At 52.2% G+C, this 27,950-nt stretch overlaps 3 protein-coding genes across 6 annotated transcripts; 1 reads left to right on the forward strand and 2 right to left on the reverse strand.

Moving 5' to 3' along the window:
* Positions 1–10: 10 nt before the first annotated feature.
* On the reverse strand, positions 11–2,745 carry lin7a (lin-7 homolog A (C. elegans)). Its single transcript, XM_049761558.2, has 6 exons — positions 2,604–2,745; positions 1,782–1,900; positions 1,647–1,718; positions 1,381–1,590; positions 1,095–1,307; positions 11–990 (listed from the first exon to the last, which is right to left on the reverse strand). The coding sequence occupies exons 1-5, from the start codon at positions 2,641–2,643 to the stop codon at positions 1,095–1,097; spliced, it is 654 nt and encodes a 217-aa protein (XP_049617515.1). The 5' UTR covers positions 2,644–2,745; the 3' UTR covers positions 11–990.
* A 1,373-nt stretch (positions 2,746–4,118) lies between these two features.
* Positions 4,119–9,228, forward strand: acss3 (acyl-CoA synthetase short chain family member 3). Its single transcript, XM_049761564.1, has 15 exons — positions 4,119–4,559; positions 4,872–5,016; positions 5,184–5,372; positions 5,575–5,709; positions 5,801–5,941; positions 6,031–6,111; positions 6,178–6,425; positions 6,487–6,590; positions 7,067–7,162; positions 7,232–7,295; positions 7,419–7,500; positions 7,609–7,731; positions 7,799–7,898; positions 7,967–8,142; positions 8,213–9,228. The coding sequence occupies exons 1-15, from the start codon at positions 4,282–4,284 to the stop codon at positions 8,282–8,284; spliced, it is 2,034 nt and encodes a 677-aa protein (XP_049617521.1). The 5' UTR covers positions 4,119–4,281; the 3' UTR covers positions 8,285–9,228.
* Positions 8,707–27,687, reverse strand: ppfia2 (PTPRF interacting protein alpha 2). 4 transcript variants are annotated; one of them, XM_068649667.1, is made up of 33 exons: positions 27,646–27,687; positions 27,159–27,555; positions 24,869–25,124; positions 17,661–17,762; positions 17,422–17,586; positions 17,283–17,357; positions 16,852–16,962; positions 16,557–16,781; positions 16,339–16,485; positions 16,120–16,254; positions 15,980–16,063; positions 15,779–15,910; positions 15,650–15,712; positions 15,494–15,585; positions 15,283–15,415; positions 14,816–15,042; positions 14,474–14,729; positions 14,360–14,389; positions 14,162–14,292; positions 13,905–14,089; positions 13,737–13,827; positions 12,539–12,620; positions 12,274–12,474; positions 11,741–11,803; positions 11,544–11,576; positions 11,293–11,468; positions 11,109–11,206; positions 10,868–11,043; positions 10,721–10,789; positions 10,491–10,647; positions 10,339–10,395; positions 10,020–10,057; positions 8,707–9,533 (listed from the first exon to the last, which is right to left on the reverse strand). In XM_068649667.1, the coding sequence occupies exons 3-31, from the start codon at positions 25,115–25,117 to the stop codon at positions 10,340–10,342; spliced, it is 3,744 nt and encodes a 1,247-aa protein (XP_068505768.1). In that variant the 5' UTR covers positions 25,118–25,124; positions 27,159–27,555; positions 27,646–27,687; the 3' UTR covers positions 8,707–9,533; positions 10,020–10,057; position 10,339. The 4 variants fall into 4 exon arrangements, with proteins under 4 accessions (XP_068505768.1, XP_049617518.1, XP_049617520.1 ...); XM_049761561.2 differs by lacking the exon at positions 10,339–10,395 and having other exon boundaries at positions 9,973–10,057; XM_049761563.2 differs by lacking the exons at positions 10,339–10,395; positions 24,869–25,124; positions 27,159–27,555; positions 27,646–27,687 and adding an exon at positions 20,663–21,002 and having other exon boundaries at positions 9,973–10,057.
* Between the last annotated feature and the right edge of the window lie 263 nt (positions 27,688–27,950).

Raw genomic sequence — 27,950 nt, forward strand, 5'->3', positions numbered from 1 at the left:
GACCATTGTGTTCACTGTACACAAGCACATCGATTTATTTATACAAATATAGCAATTGCATATCAACAACGTTGATGTTTTATTTGTTTAAATGATTTCAAGATAGAAAACAATGCAATGTGACCCCCCCCAAATGTATTGTGTTTATTATTGTTATCATATGACTTGTACAAATCTGGCAGTGTGTCACGTGTTGCACTTGAAAAAAAGTAACCATTCGTGAATATTACAAAATGTGGGAATAAAGTATAGATTCTTATGTTTTTTGGTCGGTTTGGGATGGCCAGAAGAGAAGAAAAAAAAAAACCATACTCACAAAATGAATTGTTTAAACAAGGAACACTGGATTATTGTATCCAAGGAAAAACATTCCACATTTTTACCAGCAATGATTGTCATACTATCAACAGCCACACCATCTGCACAATGTAAAGATCTTCCATCAATACACAAAGGGAACAATAAAACTCTCTTCATAAATATAACTATGACAAATAAAGATCAATCTTGTGTGACATTCGCCTCGTCGAAGAGAATTATTGCACAAGGGAAGGGAAGTGTTTTACAATTAAATCCTTTGTTGAGGAAAAAACGTTTCCATGTTTGCTCCTATTATAGATCCATATTTATCTATGAGTAATAATCCTAATAATTAATTTCATTGACACTTGCTTGGCTGTTTATTGCTAACGCTACAGAACTTTTTGCTACCATTAAAAAAATGTTTGCCTCAAAAACAATAATCGTACACAAGCACCGTCAGTCGAAAGAAAGACAACAAGGAGAAGACAAAAGGTAAAAGTTCTTTTCTTTTCCCAAGCACCAAATGTGCGACAAAATACTTGCTTCCTTTTTCAGCTCGGGAACAAACGCCGGGATTGACGGGACGGTCCACCTCACTCCGAGAACTTGCGATCGATCGCTCGGCACCTCCAAGAGGTCCGGCGGACGTGGCATGGGCCTACTTATTTTCTCTTCTTCTGGAACAACCTGCCGGACGGACCGTGAGAAGAAAGAGCAGTTGTCTGGCAGGTCATTAAGCAACAATGGAAAAGAGGAGTCCAAGATGGCCGCGTCAAAGCAAAGCCCCTCACCTACGACGTGTGATTCTGCTGAGCGGACATGTTGTGCTGCTGCTGCTGCATGAGCATCTGCTGCTGCTGGCGGCGGCGGGCGGTGCGGAGCTTCTCGAAGCGCGCTTCCATCTCCTCCAGCACTTTGGGCGTGTAGCGCACCACCAGCTTGACGTTGTCCTTGGCCGCCTTCAACAGCTCCACCGCCTTCTCGTGGTGCTCGCCCTCCACGCTCTGCACACAACCGAAAATGGGAGGAACCGAGCACAGATATTTCTCCATCTTTTCCCGCACGAGTGGAACTCACCACGCCGTTGACGGACAGAAGCTGGTCGCCTCTTTTGAGGCCGCCGTGGCGCTCGGCCACCCCGCCGGGAATGATGCGTGAGATGTAGATGGGCGAGTTCTGCTCCTTGCCGCCCATCACGTTGAAGCCCAGCCCTTCCTCCGTCTTGGGAAGCTCCACCACCCTCGGGTGCGAGTGGCCCTCGCTGGCGGCGAAGGCGGCCACCGTGGCCTGCGTGCGGAGGAGACGCTGACGACCCGACTCAATTGAAAGGCAGAACTTCTTACCTTGGCCGTGGCTCTGGCCTGGTACTCCGGGCAGCCGTTGACCGTGATGGTTTCATGCATGTACTGGTACACCTGTGGAGAAGAGAGTCAGTCAGGCCGGCGCAACGAGCCCGCTTCACTCGATGGGCTGCTCACTTCGCGGATGGCCGTGCAGAACTCGCTCTGGAGGACCTTCTTCAGCGACTGCAGCTTGTAACCTGGAACGTCGCCCGACTCCTGCAGCTTCTCCAGCAGTTCGATGGCCCTGGCGACATCTGTGGGCAGAAAGAGAAAGTGTGAGCTTTTTATTATTTATGTCTTTCCCAACAACGTTAAATGGCAAACGAGGCACGATGAATTGCTAAGAACTTTTTCAAAACTTTAGTCTCCTTCAACGTTCCATCTCCTTTTTTGATTCGCACGATATTGAGTTGTCGCATCAGTTTTCAGGAGTTGTCTTCTTAAACATGTTCAAACCTGGAGGAAAACATTCCTACTTCCACGTGACTGTCGAGTTGCAAAATGAGAATCATAAATGTATTTAGAGTCTACGCCTGCTTTGCTCGGAGCAGCCGCTGTATCTGCTTTCCGCCAACGTCACATTTCAGAGAGGCGTTTTTTTTAAAAATGGAAGCAAATAAATGGAACATAATAAATAAAGATAATTATGAAGCTCAGCTTATGATACAGGGCGCAAGAATACATTGCAAAATGCAACATTTAGAAATATAAGACACGCGAACACGCCTTGCTAGCACGCGTGCGCGCGCAGGTTACATAATATGAATAATAACAACAACGATAGCGCCGTAATCATAATAACAACCGTCGCGTGAGAGCACGCGAACGCCCCATCGTGCATGCCAGCACGTGAACGCAACATTGGGATGGCGCCTCAGAATCACGACGTTAACGCAGCAAATCTTTCAACGTGGTTATCAAAAATGACGTCGTGTTGAGCGAGAAGAAGCTCCTTACCTCGATCCAGAGTGAGCGGCTGTTGGAGCACCGTCGCCATAGCTGGATGACGGAAAAGGTTGAGCGCTGGAGGCGAGCAAGCGAGCGAGCGCCGGATAGATGGATGAATGGATGCACGCTGCACCAGCTCACAAAAAAAAAAAAAAAAAAAACGAGAGGGAGGGAGGGAGGGAGGGAGGGAGCGAAGTAGAGAGAGAGCGAGAGAGCGAGAGAATAAAAGAAGAGAATAGAAATATAAAGTTGTAACTCCTCGTTCCATAATGACCTAATAAAAATAAATATTATTTCACTGTATTTGCATTCACAATGTTAGTGGGTTTTTTTTGTACGTGTGAACAAAACATGACATGGTGACAATAATGGGCATTATTGATTGGCAGTGGAGGACGTCAACGATTGCTCCACATGCACGACTCCATCACATGCAGGTCGCCGACCTCACGTGCAAAAGCTTAACTCTGAGCTAATCCATCCTCCCATCATCCATCCGTCCATCATCCATCCTCGGTCCGACATCCTCCCATCCGGGGAGGTTGACGGTCATCAACTTAAGCCCTTAGGCATTAATCCTCATGTTGATGTCTTTACACACAGCAAAAACCTCTCACGTGCTTTCTGGACCAAAGCATCCATCTCCGCATATTTGGAGGGTTTTAAGGGAAAAGTTTGAAATTCAGCAAGTTGCTTATCATTTGCAAAGAGACCAAGGAGAAGTTGACCAAGTCTGCAAACGCGTGAAAGATTCCTGACTAAATTCCTGGTGATGTCACTTGTTGCTAGGCAGGGATTTTAGCAGCTCCATCTGAAAGACAGGAAAGCTCGTCCACCAAGAGAACGTCATCATGGATATTAAAACATTTATTCCTACACCATTTCATAATTAAAACACCACTAAATGCTTCCAGTCGAATACTTATTCAATCAAAAGCGGAGAAAAATAATTTGTCTGATACAGCGCTCTCTGGTGGATGGATTGTGTAGTGCACGAGGTAAACAACCCTCAGGCTTCGCTCGCTTCCAGTTTAGCATGGCATGGTGTGGAATATTAATTACATTTCCACCATATGTGGATATGCATGTTATTAGTTGGAAGGGCTCAGAAAGGAAAGTGTGTGTGTGTGTGTTGTGTGTGTGCGGGGGGGGGGGCAGTCTGGATTAGTCTGGAGCTCATGACATCATTCTGCAAGGATGATCCATCAAATTGGATTTTTTTTTAATCGAATGTGATGTTTTCCGCACATCATTTAGCTACCATGTAGTCGGGAAGTGATTTCTTAGGGCGTACCACTAGAGGGAGCCCATGTACCCACTGTAAATAAAAAAGTACATTTAAAATGTATTTTTTTAGTTATTTTTTTAAAATATGAAGTAAACATTGGCGTTTTTAAAACATTTCTTATGAATGATATCTGCTTTGTATCGGGGGAATTTGTCCCCCCCTCCTCAGGAATGAATTCACTTTTAGGGCATCTCATTAAATCATGACGTAAGTGTTTTTTATGAAAAGAAGGCGTGGTTAAAATCCAGTTCGAAGTTCAGGCTCTTAAGGATGCAAGTTGGAGGAGTTGTTCACTCAGGTATCCTCCGACGTTACCAAAAGTCTGCGTGCGTGTATGTGAGTGAGTGAGTGAGCGTGGTTGAGCAAAAGTTTTCAAAAGTAGCAGAAGAAGCAGCAAATATGCACGCGCAAATCTCGAAAGTATGCACAAGGAGCAGAAGCCTTGGGACTCGCCTGTGGGGCGTTTGCGTCCGAGGGAAAACTGCAACTGTGAAACGCGGCTGCGCGGGTGAGGCACACGTGGTGGACTCGGCGGCGGCAGCGGAGCGCTACGCCCGAGCCTTCGCGACGGCCCGGGACCGGCCGGAGCAGTACTGGGCCGAAGTGGGCCAGGACATACGCTGGTTCGAACCGTGGAGCAAAACATTGCACGTGGAGGACCCTGTGTTCCCCAACTGGTAGGGAAAATAACGACGCTGGGAAGTGGGACATGAATGCACCACCAACGCATAACAATAACACGTCTGTTACCCCAAACTGTCTTTTTTGATTGTTCACGATCATAAAAGTAACAAGACACTTAAAAAAATGTTCAAACTTTGTTTTGTATGCTGCTGATTTCTTTTATTTTTATTTTTTAACATTAGCTGTTAAAAAAATAAATTAAACTATTTATTTATTTTGGTACAATATGCCAAAAAAATCACACACAATATTTTTCTCGTTAGATGTGCTCGTTATACTTTAATCTTCTTTTTTTGGTCTATGAGGTTTGTGGGAGGCAAACTAAATATGTGTTACAACGCTGTGGATCGTCACGTGGAAGACGGGCGCGGCGAACAGGCGGCCATCATCTACGACAGCCCCGTGACCGGCACCAAGCGGATCATCACCTACCGGGAACTGCAGGAACAGGTAAGGCTCCATCCACTCCGACCAACCAATCAAAGGACACAAGAATGATGACATCAACAAGAGTGTGATGGTCCTGATCAGATCAGATTGACAAGATGGATGCTAAAACCTGATTGGACAAAAAAGAGTCAGTTTCGGACATTTCATGAAACAAGTTTTTGCTTCAGGTGTCGCGTCTGGCCGGCGTCCTGGTGAAGAACGGGGTCGGCAAAGGCGACCTGGTGGTCATCTACATGCCCATGGTGCCCCAGGCCATGATGGCCATGTTGGCGTGCGCCCGCATCGGCGCACCGCACAGCCTCATCTTTGGCGGCTTTGCCTCCAAAGAGCTGTCGGTGCGCATCGATCACGCCCAGGTGAAAAACCCGGGGGAGGGGGGGGGGGGGGGGGGGGGGTGTCCACCGGCTTTTGACTTCCTCAGTCAACAAGATGTCAGGAAAACAAACAAACTTGGGGGTTGGGTCCAACAGCTTTTGCATGCTAACTTCCTCAGTCAACAAGATGTCAGAAAAACAAACAAACTTCATTTGCAAACTGTTGAAAATGCAAACCCCGCAGCCCAAAATGATCGTGACCGCCTCATTCGGGATCGAGCCGGGCCGGCGGGTGGCCTACGTGCCCCTGGTGGAAAAGGCCTTGGAACTCAGCGCTCACAAGCCCTCCAAAGTTCTCATCTACTGCAGGGACAACACGGTGTGTACCGCTTTCATTTGAAACGGGTGGGTCCCAAGTACCGGAATGTTCTTGGATTTGGGATCAAAGTGTGATTTTGATGTCCTGATAGGAGAACGTATCCATGAGGGGGGGCTTGGCCCTGGACTGGGACGAAGAGATGGCGGCCGCCAGGCCCCACGACTGTGTCCCCGTCCCCTCGGACCACCCGCTCTACATCCTCTACACTTCCGGCACCACCGGAACGCCTAAGGTCAACCAACCATGCTCTTCTATATGATCTTTTCAAACTATTCTTTAAAAGATGCAAGCCAAATTTGCTGTCCCTTTTTCTCCTGCCAGGGTGTGGTGAGGGACACGGGCGGCTGCGCCGTGATGCTCAAGTGGACCATGTCCAAAATTTACGGACTTCGACCCGGAGAAGTAAGTAAACGTGTTAGCTTGTGTTGAGCGTGTGTTAGCGTGGAGGCTAACCTGCGGCGGCGGCAGGTTTGGTGGGCGGCGTCGGACCTGGGTTGGGTGGTGGGCCACTCGTACATCTGCTACGCCCCCCTCCTGCACGGAAACAGCAGCATCCTCTACGAGGGCAAGCCCGTGGGAACCCCGGACGCCGGCGCCTTCTTCCGCGTCTTGTCCGAGCACGGCGCCGCCGCCATGTTCACCGCGCCCACCGCCATCCGTGCCATCCGCCAGCGGGACCCCCACGCTCAAAGCGCCGCAGCGTACCCACTGCCCAGGTATTGGGCGGGATCTCCCAGGCGCTTGACGCCGTGCTTGACGCCGTGTCTGTCCTTCCAGGCTGCGCGCCGTCTTCGTGGCGGGGGAGCGCTGCGACGTGGAGACGCTGGAGTGGGCCAAGAAGAGTTTCGGGGCTCCCGTGCTGGATCACTGGTGGCAAACGGGTACAAAAACTCACAAGGACAGTCGGCACAAGCGCTTTTTGACACATGGCGCTTGACTTATTTGAATCATCGTATAGATTTCGAAATGAATTAGCTTTGGTTTTGATGCCGTCCCTAATTTTGCGACCCCAGTAAATGGAGCATTGTTATCTGGAGGCCATCATTTTGCCACAAGTGGTTCTTCCACTTGCTGCTCATCCGTGTTAAAGGCTGATATTAATCCTCGTGCTATTTTCGGAGGTGGCCGCTGATGTCATCGGTGTTGCCGGGCAACACACGTGCGTTTTCCAGCTGTTCGCAGAGCAAAAGGCGGGCGGATAACCATCTTCATTGTGCCGGGCCCTTAATTAAAAACGCTCGGCTCCCCACCCGCCCACGCTGCTAAATGTCAATCGCGACGGAAAAAGAACCGGACGCAAAGAGGACAAAATGAGAGCAGGACATGAAGCCCAAGATGGTTTCTGTTCTCCTTTCAGAGACAGGCTCTTCCATCACATCCACCTGCATCGGCTTGGGCAACTCACTGACGCCCCCTGCGGGCCAGGCGGGCAAACCCGTGCCAGGCTACGACGGTACGGCTCCAACGCCGCCCTGAAAAGAAATCGATCGATTGATTGTAAACATTGCCTTGACTTTTGCAGTGACTGTGATTGACGACCACATGCGACAGGTGAAGCCCGGAACTTTGGGAAACATCGTGGTGAAGTAAGCGTCTTGGGCTTCTTCTTCATCATCATGAAGCACAGAAAGACACGATTGAATGAATGACAGCATTTGTGTCAACTCGCAAGTAACAATTGGAGTGAGTAATAGATTACTTGTGTGTAGATTACCTCTGCCGCCCGGCGCTGCGTCGTCCCTGTGGCAGAACTCGGAGCTTTTCAAGCAGACCTACTTCACTAAATTCCCAGTATGAATCGCTGCCAGGGCGCCCTCTGGCGGACAAAACCTGCAAAACTATTAGCAGTAACTTGAAAATGACACATCCATCCAACTGCAGCTCTTTTTATCTTCCCAGGGCTACTACGACACCATGGACGCCGGCTTCGTGGACAAGGAGGGCTTCCTGTACATCATGTCGCGCTCTGATGATGTCATCAATGTGGCTGGTCACAGGCTGTCAGCAGGTGCCTTGGAGGAGGTACAGAAATGCTGGGATCTGGATTTATCCATCATATTGGACGTGGCTGATGTTTTTTTTTTTGCAGTCGGTTCTGCAGCACCCAGCAGTGGCTGACTGCGCCGTTGTGGGCTTGGAGGACCCGCTGAAGGGCCACATACCCCTTGCCTTGTGCGTCCTCAAAAATGGTGAGGGGGGGGGGGCACAAAACTAAAGTCACCAAAACAGACGGAATAAGTCTTCTTTGTGCCCCCAGGAGTGAAGCAGTCCCACGAGGAGGTAGCGAGCGAGACGGTCAAGCTGGTACGAGATACGGTGGGACCCGTGGCCGCCTTCCGGAAGGTCGTTTTTGTCCGCGGGCTTCCCAAGACGCGTTCCGGAAAGATCCCGCGCTCCTCGTTGGAAAAGCTGGTCAACGGGAAGCCGTACAAAGTTGGTCCAATATCAACTTCTTTTGGACTATTGGAGGTTACCATGGCAACCTTTAAATTCCTCTGCGCAGATCACACCCACCATCGAGGACCCTGAAGTGTTCAAGGAGATCGAGAAAACTCTGAAGGCCCACGCAGCCTGAACTCGCCGCCGGCCAACAAGTCACAAGGGGTCATTCGCTTAGGTTCAGTTGTGAGGGAGGAGTTCAAATGGCAGCCGTGAAGATGAAAAAAAAAAAAATGAAGTTCAAATAAAATAAATCTATTAGTTTAGAAAGTAAAAGGTTTAAATGATAAACTAGTTACAATGATAACATTTAAGCAATTTCAAATAAAATGAAAATATGCAAGTTCAAGTGAAAACAAAAAAGGATAACTAGGATGGTTTACATTTTTTGTCTATTGTGGTGCGTTGGGGCTCCGAAAAAAAGTGACGTGTAGGCCGCCCTCCTCGTCGAACGACGTCTGCCGATCGTGACGTTTAAGAGCGCTACTTCCTAGTTCCTCCGTCGATTCAACCACTTTGCACTTGTGAATGTGTTTCTTCAAGAATGAAACCATCCACTCGGTCGTTTTTGCTTTTAATGTGTTTTTTTTTTTTTGCTCACCACTTGAAGGTTTTCCACCACCGACGTACGTACGTACGTACAAGAAGTCAAAAATAAATCAAAACGTATTCACACAAAATGGAACCGTGATGACGTCTGCGTTCGTGCAAATTGTAAGACTTCCAAAACAAACATTTGAGTCCATCAGTAGTTCAGAGACGGAAAACGTCGAGTGACACCAAGCGTTTCTGGCTTCTTTTTTTTTAAAACACACACACACACACACACGTGCACACAATGAGCTGAGGCTGCCTTCCCCGCTGAGTTACTTCGGGTTGCTCGTGTGCTTTGTTAGTCCTCCGGCTGCTAGAGGGCGGTGATGGCAGTTTGCCTTCCCCCAAATTTAAAAAAAAAAAAAAAAATAGAAAGTTTGCCAGGGTCTGAGAGCAGCATATATTATTCATCTATGGTCCACTAACTTCTTATTTGCTCAATAATCTTTTTCTTTTTTTTTTTTACACATATATATATATATATATATATTAAAAAAATGTCCTATTTATATGAATTTACATAACCAACTTGAAATACACAGTACGCTTTAGGGAAATGTCGACCAGCCCGCTGCGAGAGAGTTTAGCACCGAAGGCGGCGGCTGGCTGGCGTCCACATTTGAGAAATAAGAGATTTGTTGGAGGCATGAGGGAGGCGGAGAGACGAGGGGCTTCTTGGCAGTGCGCGGTTATCCCGATGGCGTAGCCCCCCGACCTTGGCCCATCCCCGCACGGGAAGACCCCCACACCCCGTGTGCGGGCCCATCCGGCGGCTCCGCTCAGAACTGGACCTACGAAAAAGAAAAAAGCAGGTTGTGAGGGGACGACGTGGGGCTGTCGAGGCCCACGGCGGCTGTTCACCGCCTCGACATGCCATCGGAAAAAGTCAGAGAAGCCAACACGTAATATCCATTGTGGTCTGATATGTCGAGGCCTTTACGCAAATGAAAAGCGTGTGAAATCCACACTCAGCACAGCCCATCATAGAAAAAAAAAAAAAAAAAATTGTTGCCGCTGCCAGACTGGTCGAAAAATGTCAAGCAAGCGGCATGGAAGGATACGTATGTCCCATATATATATAAAATATATGCTGTATTGTTCGGAGTATTTTTGTGCATCCCAAAATGGCGACGTGGCCGAGCAAAGATGTGCCAAGCCTCCAGAGGAAGAAAAAAAAAAAAGGAAGCGGCGGTCGGTCGGTCGGTCGGTGTCGTTCTGTGTGTTACATACAGCGGTACACGTTAAGGTCCGTCTCCTCAGCACGAGTAGGTTCTCACCGTGGAGCTGTCCAGGCGCTGAACCGTCGAGGCGCCCACTGTGGGGAAGGGACAGCAGGGGGCGACAAAGAGACGTGATCAGCGGCGGGGCTCACGCAAGCAAAGACGACACTTGAGAGCACGGCTGGCCAAACGTGGCTCGTCGCTTCCTTTACTTTGCTCCGCCTAGCAACAGCCGCGTAAAAAGTAGTTAAGCGGGCAAAGAGGCTGTTTGCTCGTTGGGGCGAGGGGGTTGGTGGGGGGGCACAGCCACCACGACACTCACGGCCCACTTTGATCAGGGGGCGGGACACGTGGGGGGGGGCGGGGCATAGCTGACCTTAGAACCAATCCAAATACACGTCGTCGCAGCTGTCGTCGGGCACCTCGTAAAGGACTGCCGAGCGGCCGGAACAGAGCGGCAAAGTCAAGTTTGGCCGCGTGTCGGACAATACGACGGACGGACGGACGGCGGCGCCGGCGGCGGCTTACCGTCGGGCGGGAGCCTGCGCGAGTGTCCCGACGTGGTGGTCAGACGGAAGCCGGCCGGAAGCGTCTCGGCCGATCCGGGCATCATGCTGATGCCGTGCACGTCCCGCGGCGGGAACTGCCGCCGCCACGACGCCCCTCGGAAGTCCTTGTCGTCGCACTGCCGCACCAGACATGGAGGTCAAAGTGCAATCGCGAACAATGCGCCTGTTTTGTCCAGCGCCCGCTCTCACCTCGTCCAGCCGCCGGTCGGTGCCCAGCGCCAGCAGGTTATTGTACTCGCGCTCCAGAATCTGACGGGCCTAAAGGAAGGGTGAGAACGGAAAGAAACATGTCGCGGCGGTTCTTCTTCTTCTGAATCCATGGACTTTTGGGCCCACCTGAGTGTTTTGCATGGGGATCTGGAGGAGCAGGGCCAGGCTGCTGTAATCAAAGTTGTCGTCCAGGGCGACCAGCGCTCCGTGCACGCCGCTCTCGTGCAGGATGGCGGCGTAGTCGCGCAGGCCGATACTCTGCACCCAGCGCACCACCCGCTCGTTGCTCCACACCAGCACGTCTGAAGGACAAAGGCGCCTTCTTTACTCGGCTCCTTCACCTCGGCTTTGCCTTTGTGAGCGTCACCTCGCATTTCGTGCTGGCTCGTCTCCCGCCGCCGTTCCAGCTCCTTCCGGTCATAGTTGAGCTTCTTCAGACACATGATGCCGTATTGTAAACTTGTTCTGGGATCAGAGCGAAAAAAATCAGGGCAATGTCAAGTAGTGCAAAAGAAAAAATAGGTTGAGGAGCTTGGCCTGTGTTGGCTTACCTGTGGAAGCTGTCCACCATTTTGAGATGCACCCTCAGGTCCTTCTTGGTGAGGTGGTCCAGCATGCGCGCATCCACCAGGCACTCCATGAAGTAGCTGCGGTACTGAGGTAGTCCGAGACTGGGCAGCCACTCGTTGCCGATCCACTCGTGGTTCATGTCGCCGTAAGCCAGCGTCTGGACGGCAAATATGGGAATCTCAACGTGGTTCGTGTTGGACTCGAGGTGCGCTTGCGTGTTTGTTCCCCTTACTTGTGCCCAGCTCCCCTCTTCAGACTGGGATTTCTGGGGGACAACAAAAAGAAAATTCATCTTTCATGCACAGGACTGGCTCAAACCTCAACAGCAGCAGCAGCACGCCAGGGTTCACGTGGCGCAAGGAAAAGGCGAGCAGGCGGGCGGGCAGGCAGGCGGCGTTGGTTAAGGCGTGGCAGGAGGGGGGGACTGACCGTTTTGGAAGGGGCCGCCATGGTCTCCATCTCCTCGTGGGTCACCCATACGTTGCCTGACGGCTACAAGGGCGGCGCCCCGGAGACGGAGGGGCGGGGTGCGGTGGTAGTAGATGTCCAGCAGGAGGCGCAAGCAGCGTTAAAGAAGAAGAGCAGCACCACTGTAAGCCAACAGTGTTAAAGCATCACAGTCAAGACCACCAACGGCCCCACGTCAAAGGGAAGGGAGGGGGGGGGGGGGGAGGAGGGGGCACAGGACAAAACACAGCACACACGCGTTAGCATGCACGCTAAAGCTAATTGCAGCAGGGGACACTTTCCAGACCCAGCTGCGTGAGGTGTCCGCTAGCTTGGAGGCTAACCTACAATGTCAAACACGATAGACAGGCTAATGGAATTAGCATCAATTTTGTGGCAAACCTTCGAAGATGGGTGAACCGCCGCTCGGCGGGAGGACACTGTTGTCATGACAACACAGAAAACAAAAGAAAAAAAAAAAAACAGGCCACTGGGTCCTTATTTTGCAAACTCACGGTTCTGGAGGTAGGGGGCGCCGACGGGCTGGTGAGCGAGACCATCTCCTGGATGGCCAGCCGGAGTTTGAGTCTGTGCAGGGGGTTGCTGATGCCGATCTCACGCTGGATCTCCGTGTCGGACAGCGCCGACATGATGGCGCCGCTCTTCACGTTGGCGCGGCAGGCCGCCACGTACCACGCCGGCATCCCCAGCCACAGCTGCAAACGCAGCAGTTTGGACTCGGGAAGCCACGAGGCGTCAAGTGCGCGCGCGCTCGCTCACCTCCAGCCAGGCCACCACGGTGGGTCCGTCCCACTGCGCGAAAGGCAAGCCCTTCCTCCTGGCCTCCTCCAGAAGCTCGTGTCTACGTGCGCACAGGAGACAAATGAAGGCATCACTCGGACGTAGCATATTTTCTCACCCCCCCCTCCCTCGCCACGACTCTTTATTTCCCAAAGCGTTTATCGTCCGTGTTCGCCCACGCGACGGCCGTGGCGTGGCGTCTTATTACCCGCTTGACATTTCTCGCCAGCTGAGTGGACTTTGCATGTGTAAGCATAATCCCGCCCACATGCAAAGACCAAATCTCAGATTTGGCACGCACACACACACACACAAATCAGGTGGTATCTCGCTAAATGAAACCGTCTCTGGCATGGAAGGTCCTAACAAAAACATATCAAATGGACACGGCACAGCATGGAGATCCGTTTTTCCAAAGGCAAGGCAAGCGCTTTGGCTCTTCTTCCGTCCAGCACATGAGGCCAGCTCATGTTTGCATGTTCAGCTCGATTTCTAACGAGGCGTGACGACTGAACATAGCTGGGGAGAGGCAACGGTTATGAGAGAAATCATAACGTAAAGAAAAAAAACACAAATAAAGACGCAGAATTCAAGAGGGTGGCATTCCAGGAGTGAAAATCAGATCCAGCTGTCAATCGACTGTAAGAAGGAAGAAGGGAGGGGGCGGGGGCGGGGCTAAGACAGGACAGGATGTGTGACGGTGGAGATCAGCGCCGCGTCCTGCCCACTTACCCGCTTTGTTAGAGGCCAAGGGAGGAGAGAGAAAAAAGTACACACCGGTTAGTCCACACTTTCACCATCCGGCACACAAAAACAAACAGACAGACAGACAGACATCCGGTTGGCGTCTCGTGCGGTGGCGGGAAGTCAAACAAGCCGCATAGAAAGGACGTGGAAGAAATGCTCCGGTGGCTTTCCACACAACGACAAGTACGAGAGCACGGCCATGGAGCAAGATGCTGAAACAGGAAGGAGAGCGGCAGGCTGGCATGCATTTGTGCGAGGGAAGATGCAAAAAGATCGCGGCTCGGGCGCCCTCCGTCCCGAAGAAGAAGAAGGAGGAGGAGGAGCGAGGAAGGGCATTCTTCGTTAGGCAACCAACCAATCAAACAAACACGGAGATCCATTGAGACAAAACACGTCTTGTAGCGGCGCTGACGGGAACCGAGCGGCTTACTTCTTTCTCAGGCGGCGGTCCTTCTCGGCCTGCGTGCCCAGCTTGCTCAGCCCCGCCTCCTGGCCCGCCACGTCGGCGTCCATGGCGGTGGCTGTGGACGGATGGGACGCCGGTTAGGCGCGGCGGCCCCGACGCGCCGCGGCTCGCTGGGCCGGCCGGGGCGCTAACCTTGCGGATCCAGCATGACGTGGCGGTGCGCCATGTGCGCCATGTGCCCCATGCGGCCTTTCTCCTTCTTGCCGAAGAGGCGGCCGATGGACGACTTGATGCCTTTCTTCTTGGGCTGCTTGTGCAGCGAGTCCTGGCTGCTGGCCACGCTGCTGGTGGTGCCTTCCGCTTCCAGGGAGGACAACCTGGGGAGCCGTCACCGCGGTAACCAGACTTGAGTTAGGTGTTGGGCGTTGCGGTGATTTCGGCGAGCCTACCCTCTGGCGTCGTTGTGCGAGGACGCCGGCAGGGTGTGAGTCATCCGGACGGTGCGTGGCGTGGCGGGCGGCGAGGTCTCGCACTTGATGGTGGCCTTGTCCTCGCGCCCGTCCTCTTCCACCGCGGCGATCTGACAGACAATCCGTCACGTGGATCCCGAGCAAAGGCGAGCGAGCGAGGGGATGTGTTGTGCGTACCTTTCGCCGGTGCTTCCGCAAATCGCTGGGCTGCCGGGACACAGTTGACGACAAGATTGAATGTCTGGAAATGCTTTGGGATGGCTTTGTCGGTCAAGCGGGCTCATACCGTACCAGCGTCATGACCCCCATGCGCTCCATGTCCCGGGCGGGGCTGCGGGGGTCCAGCTTGGGCGTGGAGTGGCCGCTGGGCGGCGACGAGGACGCCAGGGAGGAGGCGGTGGCCGAGGCGGTGATGGAGGCCCCGTGGTGGTGATGGTGGTGGTGGTGCATGCGTGCCAGGTTCAGGCCCTCCAGGCTGACGCTGGCCACGCGGCTCTCGATCTCCTCGGCACGCAGCTCCGTCGACTCCTTCTCCTCCTGGATCAGCCTGCGCGGAATCCCACGCTCAACGTCAGCCTCCGGAAGAAGCCTTGGCGTTTTAAAATCCAAGCGGCGATAAGGTGGGCGGCGGACCGGATCTCCTTGTTGATGGCGTCCAGCTGCTCCTGAAGCATCATGGCTAAGGTTTGCGCGTCAGAGTGTCCGCCGGGCGAGAGGAGGTCCATGGAGCTGAAGAGCGTCTCCCGGTCGTCGTCGTCCATGTCGGACATCTCCGTGTCGCTCTCAAAATGGTGGCCGCCGCCGCCGCCCACCACGCCCAGCTGCTGCGAGCGCCACTCTTGCTCGCCCAGAGACTTGGCCTGAGCAACAAATCAAACCTCTTTTTCTATTATTCCATTTTTCATCAGTTGAGTCAAATAAAGTCAATCAAATACAGATTTATTATTTAGATATTTTTTTTAATATTATATATATTATGTACATTTTATATTACACTGATATACATATATATTATTTTATTTATTATATTCATTATTTATTTTATTGTGCATTATTACGATGATGACAACTAATAATTTTGAGTAAGTTCTTCTTCTGACCTTGGTTTCCCGCAGGCCCACTCGACCTCGCCTGGGCCTCCGTATGACCTTGGCCGAGCGGTAGTGGTCCGACTGGGTCTCGGCCAGAGAGCCCAGGGAGAAACGGAGCTCGCCCGAAGTGTCGAGGTGAGACCTGGTTGAGACGTCGGGTCATTGTACAATTATTTACAATTATTAAAACAAATTAAAAAAAACCAAAAAGTAGCCGTACCGTGACAGGGTGGGCTCTGTGAGGGATCCCACCCTCAACCTGAACTGGTCCAATTCTGACCGCAGCTTCTCAATCTCCTCAGCCAAATGCGTCTGCAACCCCCCCAAAAATAAATCTTCACGAGTTCCGCTCATATTCATCAGTTGAAGAAGTCACCTTCTCGTGTATGGACTCCTCATACTGCTTCCTGTAGCCCTCCGAGTCCTGGATGAGTAAATTCTGGAGGTGCAAAAAAAGAAAAATGAGATGAGGAGACAAGGAGGAGAGAAGCGAGAGCGAGGGAACCTTCTCCTCCAACGCGGCCATGCGCTCCTTCAGGTGCAGCTGCAGGCGCTCGTTGGACTCGGTGAGGAGGCGGTCCACCGTGTCCGACAGACGCTTGTTGTGCTCCTCGTTCATCTTCTCTCGCTGGCGAGCCTGCCGCAAAGGAGAACGAGAAGATGAGAGCCGCGTCCTCCCTGCCACCCGCTCGTGCGTCATCCTCACCCGGAGCAGCTCCTGGTTTTTCTCCTCCAGCTGGCATTCCAAGTGGCGCATGCGCTCTTCGATGTTGCCGTGACGTTCTTCCGCCTGCGACACGCGACTCATTTCAACACCGAAATAAAAAGACCTCCAAATTTCTTCACCTTAGTGAGCGCGGCGATCCTCTGGGCCAGCTCGGCCTCCACCTCGGGCAGCGTCTCGGCCTTGCGCATGGTCTGCTGGAGCTTCTGCTCGGCCAGCTCCAGCCTCTCTTGCAGCTGCCGGTTCTTCTCCTCCATCTGGGAGTCCAAAAACAACGGCGCCTTGAAGCCAGAGCGGCAAAACGGCCGGGACGGGATGAGACGGGACGGGACGGGACCCACCTGCCTGAGGAAGGCCTCCTTGTTGGCCAGCTCGTTCTCCAACTTGTCGTTGATGTCGTGCACCGAAGTGGACTCGCGTTGGGCGCTCAGGTAGCGCTTCTCCAGCGTCACGATACGCTCCTCCATGTCCTCTTTCTGGCACATTGCCTGCGCGCACGCAAACATTCCCAGGACAAGCTCTCAAGGCGCCAGTGCGCACAAAAATGTCTGCGTGTCACCTCTTTGATGTCCCGCTGGTACTTGTTGTTCATCTCCTCGGACTTGATGAGGTCCTTACGGGCCGTCTCCAGCTCCTGCTCCACCTCGGAGACGCGCGACGACAGCGAGGACATGCGCTCCTTCATCTGGGCCAGCTCGTAGTTCTGCTTCTCCAGCAGGTCCTGCAGCTCCACCACTTGGCCGGCTTCGCGCGGCGCCGACTCCAGCGCCCCGTTGGACAGGCGCTTGAGACGGACGGGAAAAGGACAACTTGTCGGTAACGGGTTTGCAGCGAGAGTCTCGCCGGCGCCGCACCTTGCTGTGGACTTTGTGCTGTGTCTCGCCGCCCTCCGGGATGTCGTCGGCGGCCTCGCCCGACGCCACCTTCCTCTGGATGTGAGCATTCTGCTCGCGTAAGGCCACGATCTGCAGACAGGGGGCGCTCAAGCGTCATGTCAAACGATTACAAAAGAGAAAAAAAAAAAAAAAAACGGCAGCCTGCAGCGTGCAGCCTCCACCACCTCCTCATTCAATCTAACCAAGGCGTAATTAGGCCTGGGCCATTGTTCCTGTCACCGATCCAGCTGGGAGATCAAACGACACATGCACGCCAGCGCCTGACATGAACGACGTGGCGCCGACGCTCATCCGTCCCTGTGCTGCTCATTTGATATTCCCTTCATCTTTTTTTTCCGCTTCTGAATGACAACCCTCTGCGTCATTTTAGAAATCACTGTGCTTCCTACCTCCTGATTGGCTGCCGTAAGCTCCTCCTCCAAGGCGGACACCCTCTCCAGCGACACCCGCAGTCGCTCTCGCACCTGCGGCAGGAAAATCATTTTCAACCCGGAAGGACTCGGCGAGGCGGCTTTTGACGTCGCGCACCTTCTCGTCGAGAGCTTTGTGGTGTTCGAACAAGGACTTGAGGGCCTTGAGGACCTCCACCTCGCTGGAGACCCCCGAGGGGGACTGCGCCTGCCTCTTGACCACCGTCATGCGCAGCGAGCGCTCGTGTCGGGACACCAAACATTCCAGATGCTCCAACAGCAACTGCGCGGACAAAGAGCAGCCGTTCTCCATCGTGCGCAGGCCGAGGTTGAAGAAGGAGGACGGAGTTCGCTCACCCTGGTGTTGTTCCTCTCGGCCTTCAGCTCCGAGATCTCCTCTTCCTTCTCCAGCAGCTGCTCCCGGCAGGCGTTGAGCTCCTTGGTGAGAGCGGCAAACTCCTAAACGTTGAAGAAGAGCAGACGCAAAGACGTCAGCTCCAATTGCCATCCAAAAGGTTCCGCCTTGACAAACGAAAGTGGGCCACCGGTTGCCATTTTTAAAAGGGCAACAGGTTAAAGATGACGGCCGACGCCATTCGGTTAGCTTGCCAGCTTTGGCCCCTCCCCCTGCCGTGCCAGCGGTCAACACACGTTAGCGTCACACCCCATGCTAGCGATGGCTGGCATTTGGGGAAAGGTCTCAAGGAAGGAAGGAAGCTGTGTCTGCTTGGGGGGGGGGTCAAAAAGTGGGGAAGCATATTGCCTCCGATTATTTATAACATTCATCCCTAATTAAAAACGGAAATCCGAGCAGTTTGGGCAAATCTCGGCGCACGGATGATCAACTTGCTAACGACGATGCCTCAGGGGAAGAAAAAAAAAGAAAAAAAAAAAAGAGCATCTCCTCATCCGCATCCCAGCACGCTGGTCGCCGTGGCAACCGCAGCTCCGTTACCATAGCGAAGCACGTAACCTCGCTATTCGTGTTGCAAGTTTGTCAGGAACACAAAGCGGGGTTCGTAAACTTTTGTAAAAAAATCTATTTTTGTTTCATTTCCAGCGTGTCATGTGATGAGGCCTGGAATAAATGATCCGGTGAGTCTAAAAATAGGCGTGGCTCTTTGAAGGGGGAAAACAGCATGCATTGGGAAGAACGCGAAAGACGCCGGCGCCAAAATTAGATCCTCGAGTCCCATCTGCGAAAGCTTTCTATGAACCGCGTGTCACAAGTCATTCCAAGAAATACAGCCGGGAAAGTCTTTTTTTTTTTCTTTCCCCCCCCCCCCGTCGATGGCAGGAATGCCGAAGGGCCTCGAAGGCGCCACCTTCAGGTTGCATGCCTACGAGCGCCCACCTGTGCCAGCTGGCCTTCAACCATTGCAGGCACCCGAGGGTGCGGCCCGGCCGGATCTTTTGCGAGCGACTGTCTCTGTCGCCATGGCAACCGACGACGGATGGGCAGGTGCCCCCACCCTTTCCCGAGGGGTGTCGTGAGGCTCAGGTCAGATAAAATCAAATTGTCATCTCGGCATCATGGCCGTCGCAAACAGAAAATCATCTCCGAGTGAGATTGCGATGCACAAAATTCATATCGACATTGATCCAGATCAATATATTCATCAACACCTAATCAATCAGTCAAACAAGAGTGATGTGCCTTTATCAGCCTGTTACGCTTTTGTGTCACGTTTGTGGTAAACAACAGAGCTAGCCGCTACATGCTATCCCAGCTGACTTGACATCCAACAGATCGGGACAATTCACTTTCTCGGGCGTAATGGACTTCGTCGCATCTATTGATCGCCCCGAGGCGTCTTTCCAGTCTGAGCAAAAGGTCGCCACCCGCAGATTCCCGACCAGAGCTAAAAAAAAAACCCAATAGACCCGTTTCAGGAGCCTGAGGAACATTGGCAGCACTTTAACGGCACAAAAGCAAAGGCGGGCTAATTGAACACATCCGGATTTTTATGAGCCTTGCATTATTCACGAGGGTGCCGGCCGGGCGGGGGCTGCCGTAATAACGCCGCCGCAACAACACAGCGGGAGAGCCCGCCACGCAACAACAAAGCTGACGCCCGTCGCCAAACACGCCGCCACTTAATCCATCCGTGAGAATCTCCAAGAAGACAAGAGGGGGGGTTCGAGTTAATGACAGACATCCCCCGCCGCTCCCTTTACGATGCTCATAAAATAAAAGAGCCAAGGAGGAGCAACGCATATTTCCTGCTTCAGCACCATGGAGAGCGAGGCGTTGGAGGCTGACATGTCCAGGGCAACTTGATTTTGAGTGTGTTGCTCATGACACAGTCAAGCTAATTGCTAACTATTTAGCATATCCGGGACATAGATGACACAATGGAGCTGGGGGGGGAGGGGGGGGGGGGTTGCATTCGAAAGCGCGCTCATCCTTTTAATCGCAGTGGAATCCATCAAAGTGGGTCAAACGGCATCGCCCATCTGCCCCGCACGGATTTTAAACTCTGATTAAAAAAAAAAAAAAGATGGTAAATAGGGCAAACGCCTTCTTCGCTGTGCACAGTCAAGTGACCAATGCAGTGTGCGCAATTACGCGTGTGTCAAGTCGCAAACAATGCCAAAGGTCAAACGTCTCTCTGTGCATCGATCGTGCCCGCCCTCATTTGCAGGCGGACACCAAACAAGTACGTCGGGCAGCACAAAGAGCTGCCACATCCACGTTTGATTGACAGCTGTCAGACACGGTTGGAGTTTCCACACGGGAAGTAGCTTAGCTTCACCCGTGCTTGGTCGACTACTCCTCGAATCCCCTTCGGCGCGCCAATTCCCCGTTAGCAATTAAAGAGAATTCAATTACAGAATGGAGGTGCTGCGTTGTGGCTGAGATGATGATGTTCATCTCCGTCGGTGGCCCCCCCCCCACCATCCCCTCAGGCTGTGCGCAAACATGTTGTCATGCCAAAAGTGTCAGAGGAGGAAGATTGTGCAGCTGGGTCTACACAGATTTGCAGGAAATCAGCAGATTCCTTCGTCAACAACCACTTTCCATAGCAGGAAGTCTTTTGGGGTCATATAGGAGCACCCCACCCCCTTTTAACACCTGAGACCCACCCAGATGAGAAAGGACCAAACCGATGGGGTGATTACGAAATTGCAATATCACATACCGAAATGAAATAATACATTTCAAGCACATAAATAATTTAAATAAAATGAAGTCTAATGCATAGTGTCAGCTACATGGTTGCAAAAGTGTCAAGTGACGTTTCTGCAAAAAGCTAAGAAGCAGATCTTCTCGCACTAACAGCTCCAAAGCATTATCAACAATTCTCTTTCTTGTCTAATTGAGTCGGGAGATTCCATGTCAAAGTCACGTGACTTGCCTGGAAGGTGTAGAACCTGGTGCCGTTGGGCGGGTGCGCCTTGGGGGAGTTCGTCCCCGCGCTCAGCTCCGAGAAAATCATAATCCCCACCGCAACTCGCCACTATGCAACATCCCAGATCAGGACATGACTGGCGTCGAGCAAACAAAAGACAGGGGAGGGAAAAAAAAAAAAAAAAAAACAATCAGCACGCGCGTGCGTGCGTGCGTGCGCGCGCAGCAGGCGGCGAGCGCCGGCGTGCCCGCGCGAGCCGCCCAGCAGCGGAGAGCCCGAGGAGGAACCGCGTCAATCAGGTTCCATGGTGACACGGAGACGCCCGACGCCGCTGCGATGGATTAAACACGACTCAGCAACCGACAGCCAAGTCCCCCCACTCTCTGCCCCTACCTCCGCCCCCACTACCCCTCTTCCTCCCCACGAACCAATCAGCTGCGAGAGCATCCCAACAAGACGCGCCCCGAGGCAGCGAGGCGACATCATTGCAAAGAAATACGTTAATGCATGACTACAAATAATTTGGAAAGATTTTGCAACGGACAGACATTTTCATTGGGATTTAAAGTACAGTAGAAGGACAGTAAAGGCTGTCGTGTGCACACTTCACCGACAGGTGGCGCCAGAGCCCCAAACTTAGCCAATGATATGCCATACTGTGTTTAAAACAAAAATGAAATTTGATCTCCAGACATTAAAAACATAGAGAGCATCAACCAGACAGAGAAGATCTGTTTTTGTTTGAGCCTCATCTGTCTTTCCATTGACGACCGGCAGGAGGTAGAGGAAGAGGAGGGAATTTCATAAGTTCCTCATTAACGCCCCCTCGTGAGGGATGGCGCTCACATTTATTTAAAAAAATAAAAAATAAATAAAACATACCAACTAACAGAGGCCCCTTTCTTCTTGCCAGAAAGTCTAACGAGGTTAAAAGCGCAGGAAAATGAGATATAAATCCACATTAGTTCCCCCAAATGTGGTTAGGGAGCCTGTAAAAGTCTTTGTAACATTACTTAACAGCTAAAATTGCCGTTGGGGAACAACAATATTGTTTTTTTTTTAATTGCTCTGTGAATAAAGGTGAGCTGTGCTTCGCCTATTCCCGCATTGCTCACCAAAATGCAGTTTGGGATACACAAACTCCTTGCTGAAGGTCATTCCCAATCATATGACAACAACTTCAAAGTTCAATGGCGCCCTCCAGCGGACAACAATGGACAGCGCGTCAAAAATAAACCACATTTGTCAGAAACGTTGATCTGAGTGTAATACGTAATATGGCCACAAGACGGCAGCATCCAACTAAAGGCAACATCTGTATGCCTTCATATTGATTAAATAGGCTTTTTGTTAAGGAAAAAAACGGTCATGTTGAGATCCTCAAACATACACCTGACTTGAGCATTAAAAAAGGGGGGGGGGCAAAGTTAAAAATATCTGCTGCTATTCTTAGATGCAAATGAAATGAAAAATAGAAAGTTTTCATGCCTAAAAATAGCCTGATGCCCACTGCCAATTCAAAACGGTCCCGTGTTCCTCGCCAGGCTGCCGTTTGTCATCAAAAGATTGTTTGGGCCTTGATCTCATGCTAATCGTGCTAATTCAGCTCGCGTGACGAGTGACGGCTAACAAAAGTGGTCTTTGTGTCGTGCCTCGGGTTGTCATGGGTTTAACGTGCAGCTAATGCAACAAGAGGACGACTGGTGTGGCGAGTCGCTGCTACGTCACAAAATCAAAAGCTTGCGGCGTAAGTTAAGAAGGACCGCCATTTGGACTAAAGTAGTGCTTTGCTGCCATTTTCTGTAAGTCAATATGAACCTTTTTTTTAGTGGAAGCATCAAACACTTTGCAAAATATGACTTACTTGTCAATTTCACAGTTCTTCACCTTTGATCGCATCTCACCAGCGGCGACGTTTGGCCGTGACCTACTTTTTTTTTTTGTAGCTGTCACTCACTCACTCACACGGACGGACAGACGGCCGCGTGTCATGCGGCTGCCACGCTCGCACACGCTACAATCTTGCCTCACAGCCCTCATATTTTTCCGGCTAGCCGATTAGCGCGCAAAGGTGGCGTTGACACCCATTAGCGTGGAATGAATGGCAGCGGAAACGGCGGGCGATCCATTAAGTCGACAGGACGTGGCCGGCCGGCCAAGTCGGAGATGATGATTGGAGACTTTTCTTCTACAGCGCTGCCGTCACTAGGGAGCTGATTTCAGCGTCTGGCTGATGAAATGCCGAAAGGGATATCCATTAGCGGCGCTATCTAAATTTGGATCCCCAATCACAGGTTCCTCTTTGGTCACCCTGCGGCTCCGCACGGCCAAACCTGTGACGCTCACATGCCGGCGCGGAGTCGAGGCCCTCGGTGGCGCTCAAACGCCTCTTTGTCGGGCGAAACAATGGCAACATTTTGCTAAGCGCTGCTGCGGCCAACCAGATGCCACGGGACTACAACATTGCCGTCAAGGCGGGGAATGTGACTCCGCTAAGTAGCTTTAGCCTAACTAGCCTGGCTTCAAGATGGCATATGGTGACAAAACCAAGCACGACCTCCACGTGTGTTGCCGTTTAACAATTGTCGATCGGCGGTCGAAGGCCGTTTGCCATCTGCAACGGCGCGTGGCTGCGCTAATTCCGAGCGGCTAATCACAGCCTTTTCTTCTTTCGTGAAGAAGCAGGAAGCGAAGCGGCGCTCGGTGGGCCGAACCTCTCGTTGAAGAGGAAGTTAGCCTGCGATTATCCACAGTACGTCTCACGTCAAATCACGACCGTCGTGAATTACTATGTCAAGCCGACCCCGCGGTGACGCCCACCGACGCGCGATCGACGTTCCCCGACAAGATGGGTCGGACACCCGAGGCGACGAGAAACATCTGGTTACCTGGTTATGTTTCACCTTCAAACAGGATTTGCACCCGAAGCTAAAACACGAACATAGCCACAAGCTACGAGCTACTGGAATATGATTTCAAACTGATCTCATGACATCACCTTCTATTCCTGGCGTTCAAATGGAGCGACTGATCTCAGACCGGGTCATCGTTTCCCGGCGAGCAACGCAAAGCCTTTGAGGCGTCCATTTTGCTGACTCATGCTCCTCACACGTTTTTCCTTTCAGAGGATCCCAGCCAAAGATCAATGACGTCTTTTCTGGGAAAACTTTGGAAGTTGCACGCCGCTCCGATCCCAACGCCTTCCCCTCCCGTCTGCTTCTCCGAGACTAGCGATTTTTCACCTTAATCAGGCCTTAACCTTTTGCACCATATTGATCGGTCGCCTCTGTCGGGACCGCTCCGGACGCCGCCGGAGATAAAAGGCTCACTCAGATGCAAAAACAATCGATGCTTGTCAGAAATAAACTACACAGCGGCACGTACACTCCGCTGCCCTCCCCTCCCCTCCCCTCCCCAGCCATCTCGGGGAAGGGTCATGTGATGCAGAAGAAGGGAAGGCCAGCTGACAGGCCTAGAGGGGAAGTACAGTAGCTTAAGATCCAGATTGTGTGCTGGTGTGAGCCCCCACGAACGCCGGAGAAGAAATAATAGTCAAGAGTAATAGTAAATCTCGATATTGGAGATTTATACGGCGAGACAAAAAGGTCAGCCGTCGAAGCAATCGGGAATTCAAATGTCACGGTTGGGAAGAGCCTGTTAACGTTTTGCCTTTTTTTCTCAATGCTGCAGAAAGCTCACGCGAGGGCGGGAGAGGCGCCGTTCCTTTTTCAAAACACAGTTCGGGGCGCCTATCATAATCTGGGCGCTGAAAGGAAGCGCCCTAGCTCGTTCCGGTCGACAATTACCGCTATGAGCTGGCCGAGCAGGAAGCGAAACGCTCGGAAAGGGGGGGGCTACCCGAAGGCCCTCGGCAGGGCCCCTCCCCCTTCCAGTAGAGTGCTCAGCAGCCTGCGACGGCGCGATAGTGTCCGAGCTAGCCTCCACTTGCGTCCTTGGCCACAGTGGCTTTATTTCACCCGCCGGGGTGCGTGGCAACGTTTGCACGGATACGGCGCCGCCACGCCAGGGTCGAGCCGGGACAACGGCGCAAAGAGCATTCGAGCGCTGAGACGTTATCAGCGGCGGCGCTAGATTTGGCTGCGGGGCGTCAGGAAGCAACATCACATTCAAAAGGCCGCATCTTCAAAACGAGGACACTGATACGCTCGCACGCTTATAGCAGCTCCGAAAGAAGATGAGGGGTGATCCTACCTGGGGCAGGGCGGAGCTGAGCTGCCTCTGCAGCGAGTCCCGGTCGTAGACCACGTCCTGCAGGTGCTGCTGGGACAGAGCCAGGCTCTCCTGCGTCTCCCTCAGCGTGTCCAGCAGGCGGTCTCGCTCGTCCAACATGTTGACCATCAGCTGCTCAAAGTGCGAGTCCGGGTCCGACGAGCTGCTCTGCGAGCCGCGCTGGCTCAGCGCCGTGTCCTCGCTGATGGTGGGCATCACCTCGCACATCATCTTGACGCTGAAAGACAACGCTCGGCGTCACACCAACGTCAACCCGATGGCGTCGGTCGAAACTTTCATCCCGAGAGAATTGTTGGACTCTGATCTCTTGTCCCGAAATCAAACAAATTAGGCCAGAGCCTTTCAGGCTAACGCTAGCTCGACTGTCACGTTTATTCCTAATAATGCTGACAGCGCGTCCGACGGGGCTCGCCACGGTTTGCGTTTGAAACCCGAGCGGTCGCGTGAGAAGCGCATTTGGCCTACATTCGCCACTTGTGCCGAAACTTCGGTCACGGCGAGGCTAAAGACTGGCCAGCAGAGACCAGGAAGCCGCTTGAGATGCAGCCCTCGCGCCAACCCCGGTCCTGGCCGGGCTTTTAATGTCGGGCCGGGGTCCCAGCGGGTTCTGGCAAGACTGCCAGACGCTCCGGCCAGAGTCCCCGTAGCTCGCTATTCAGCCGCCATCCGCTAACGTTTAAGCAGGAGAGCGCGCCAAGTCGCCGATGCATTCCAAACGGATCGGCGGCTCGTACATCAAGACGGAGGCCCGTGTTTTATGTTTCCTTGGACGAGCGCCGTTAATTGACGTTTTTCTGCTACACGGCGCACGCCGCCGCCGTGACGGTCCGCTAAATCATTGGCGCCATCTACGAAGAATCGATAGGTAGCCGAACGGCCATTGAGCGGCCGGCTAAAAACGAATGACTTTGATCACACGTGAATAGAACCCCGTTAGCGTCCGCAATGCGAACAAACCGGCACGCTCCAGCTAATTCCGTCAATCACCTCCAGCTAATCTCGTTAACGACGCTAACGTTTGTGCGTGGAGATAAGTGGGAGCGTGCCAACTCAAGAAATTTGGAGAAAGAAAAAGCGGCGCCGGCCTCAAGCGTACATCAAAAGGTTCTTTAGAGATAAGCGGGAGGAAAGGACATTTTTTCCATTCATCGGCCGATTTTTTTTTGCAATCGTCGGCTGCGTGAGGAAGCTTGACAAGTTCTCAAACAGGACAAGCAAAATGCCAACGCTAATTAAAGGGAGTCAAAGATCAGCTCTGTCAGGAAATCAATCGCTCGATTTTTCACGGGCCCGACCGGATGGCGGAAGATGAAACGGAACCGCTACGGCGGCAGGTGTGATAATGGGAAGCTCATTAGAGATGAAATGTTTTTTTATGGCGTCCTCTCGCAACACGACTACATTAGGCATTATTATGAATGGAGCAGCGCTGGCACTGATGCAGCCTGTCCAATGGCTCCAGATAATATCAAACCTTCTCGTGATGATTTGCTATGAAAGCTAACTCCGGGTTAGCATTTCTGGCTCCGACTCCGGCCAATCAACAGTCGGACAGTGTGGACGTGTGCCCGCAATCCTTTGCAGCAACAGTCAGCATTCATCCACGAGAGAAGTGGAGCTTTGAGACAAAAGTATTGGGACACACCTCTGAAATGATCATTTTGGCCATTTTTGTCATTGATCACTTTCCGTTTGTGACCCAATACTTTAGCGTGTATTTTAACACACACACACACACACAGATTATTTGTTCTATGTGTCTCGTGTCCCGATATTATGTATTGTTATATTTTATAGAAATAGTGCGTGTGTGTCGAGGATGTATCGACATTGAAAAACGATATTCTTGCAGACATTCCATCGGTCTGTGTGTGTGTGTGTGTGTGTGTGTGATGAGCACGTTTGTGTGCTCATTCATTCAATCGGCTCGACAATTGAGCGTGTGTGTGTGTGTTGAACGTAAAGATGACGTCTCCTCTATGCCGGCGGCCGTTCCCCCTCGAGTGCACGTGAGCGTGCGCTTCATGCAAGTGTGTGTTCATTCATTCAAAAAGCCTGACGCTAAAGAGCAGCGCCAGTGTGTGTATTGGTGGGGGTGGGTGGGGGGGGGCATGCTTGGCTATTGTCTCAAGTGCATTACATCATGCCACCAAGAACCCCCCCAATCCCCAACTCCCCCCCCCCCCCCTTTCCTGGCAATGTCAAGCACGCACACAATCACCTTGGCGATGTAGGTCAGGAGCGCGCTTACCTTCTCTCGGTGCGCGTTCACGATGCCGACGCTCCGCTTGTCTGCAGCCTGCGCATGCACCTCCTTTCCCAGATGAAAAAAAAGGAAACAAAAAAAAAAAAAAAAAAAAACACAGGATGGCCTCAGTGGTGCGTCCGCGCAGCAGGAGGAAGGCGCGGCCGGCGCGCTTCCGCGGCCACCGCCGCCACCCTCATCATCATCATCATCATGGACGACGTGCCCACGACGACATGTTTCCGGGGTGGCTTCACGGAGAAGAAGAGCTCGAGGACAAGGAGGAGGAGGAGAGCTGGGAGAGACCATTGAGGGAGGTAGGGGGGAGGGAGAGGAGTCTTAAAGTTGCAGCTGTGCTTTTCATCCTCATTAGGAGAGACAGCCAATCAGGAGGCAGGTGACACTTGATTAGGAACACACAAAAAAAATGGAGTAAATACATCTTGATGAACAAACGAGTGGAAAGAACGCGGAAGAAATAGAATATATATACTTCCGGTTGCCGTGGTAACGCACACGCGTTGTTTCCTCCCACCTGAGAGAGAAAACGCATCCAAATCAATACATTTCACAATGGCCATGGATTTGGATTGTACACATGTGACGTCGCTGTCCGTGGTGCTGAAACACCATTTTTCTGCCATTGTTTTGTCAAACACCAAAACACAACCACATTTTGTCACATTCAGCAGCAGAAATCATTTCCTATTTCAAGCCTGGGCTCAACGTGGACGTGTTTCCAGATGTTCTATAGGGTTGGACTCCTGTTGCATGCGGTCCCGATTAGCCCGAGCAGGG

This window comes from Syngnathus scovelli, chromosome 22 (genome assembly GCF_024217435.2).
Source record: "Syngnathus scovelli strain Florida chromosome 22, RoL_Ssco_1.2, whole genome shotgun sequence".
NCBI lineage: Eukaryota > Metazoa > Chordata > Actinopteri > Syngnathiformes > Syngnathidae > Syngnathus > Syngnathus scovelli.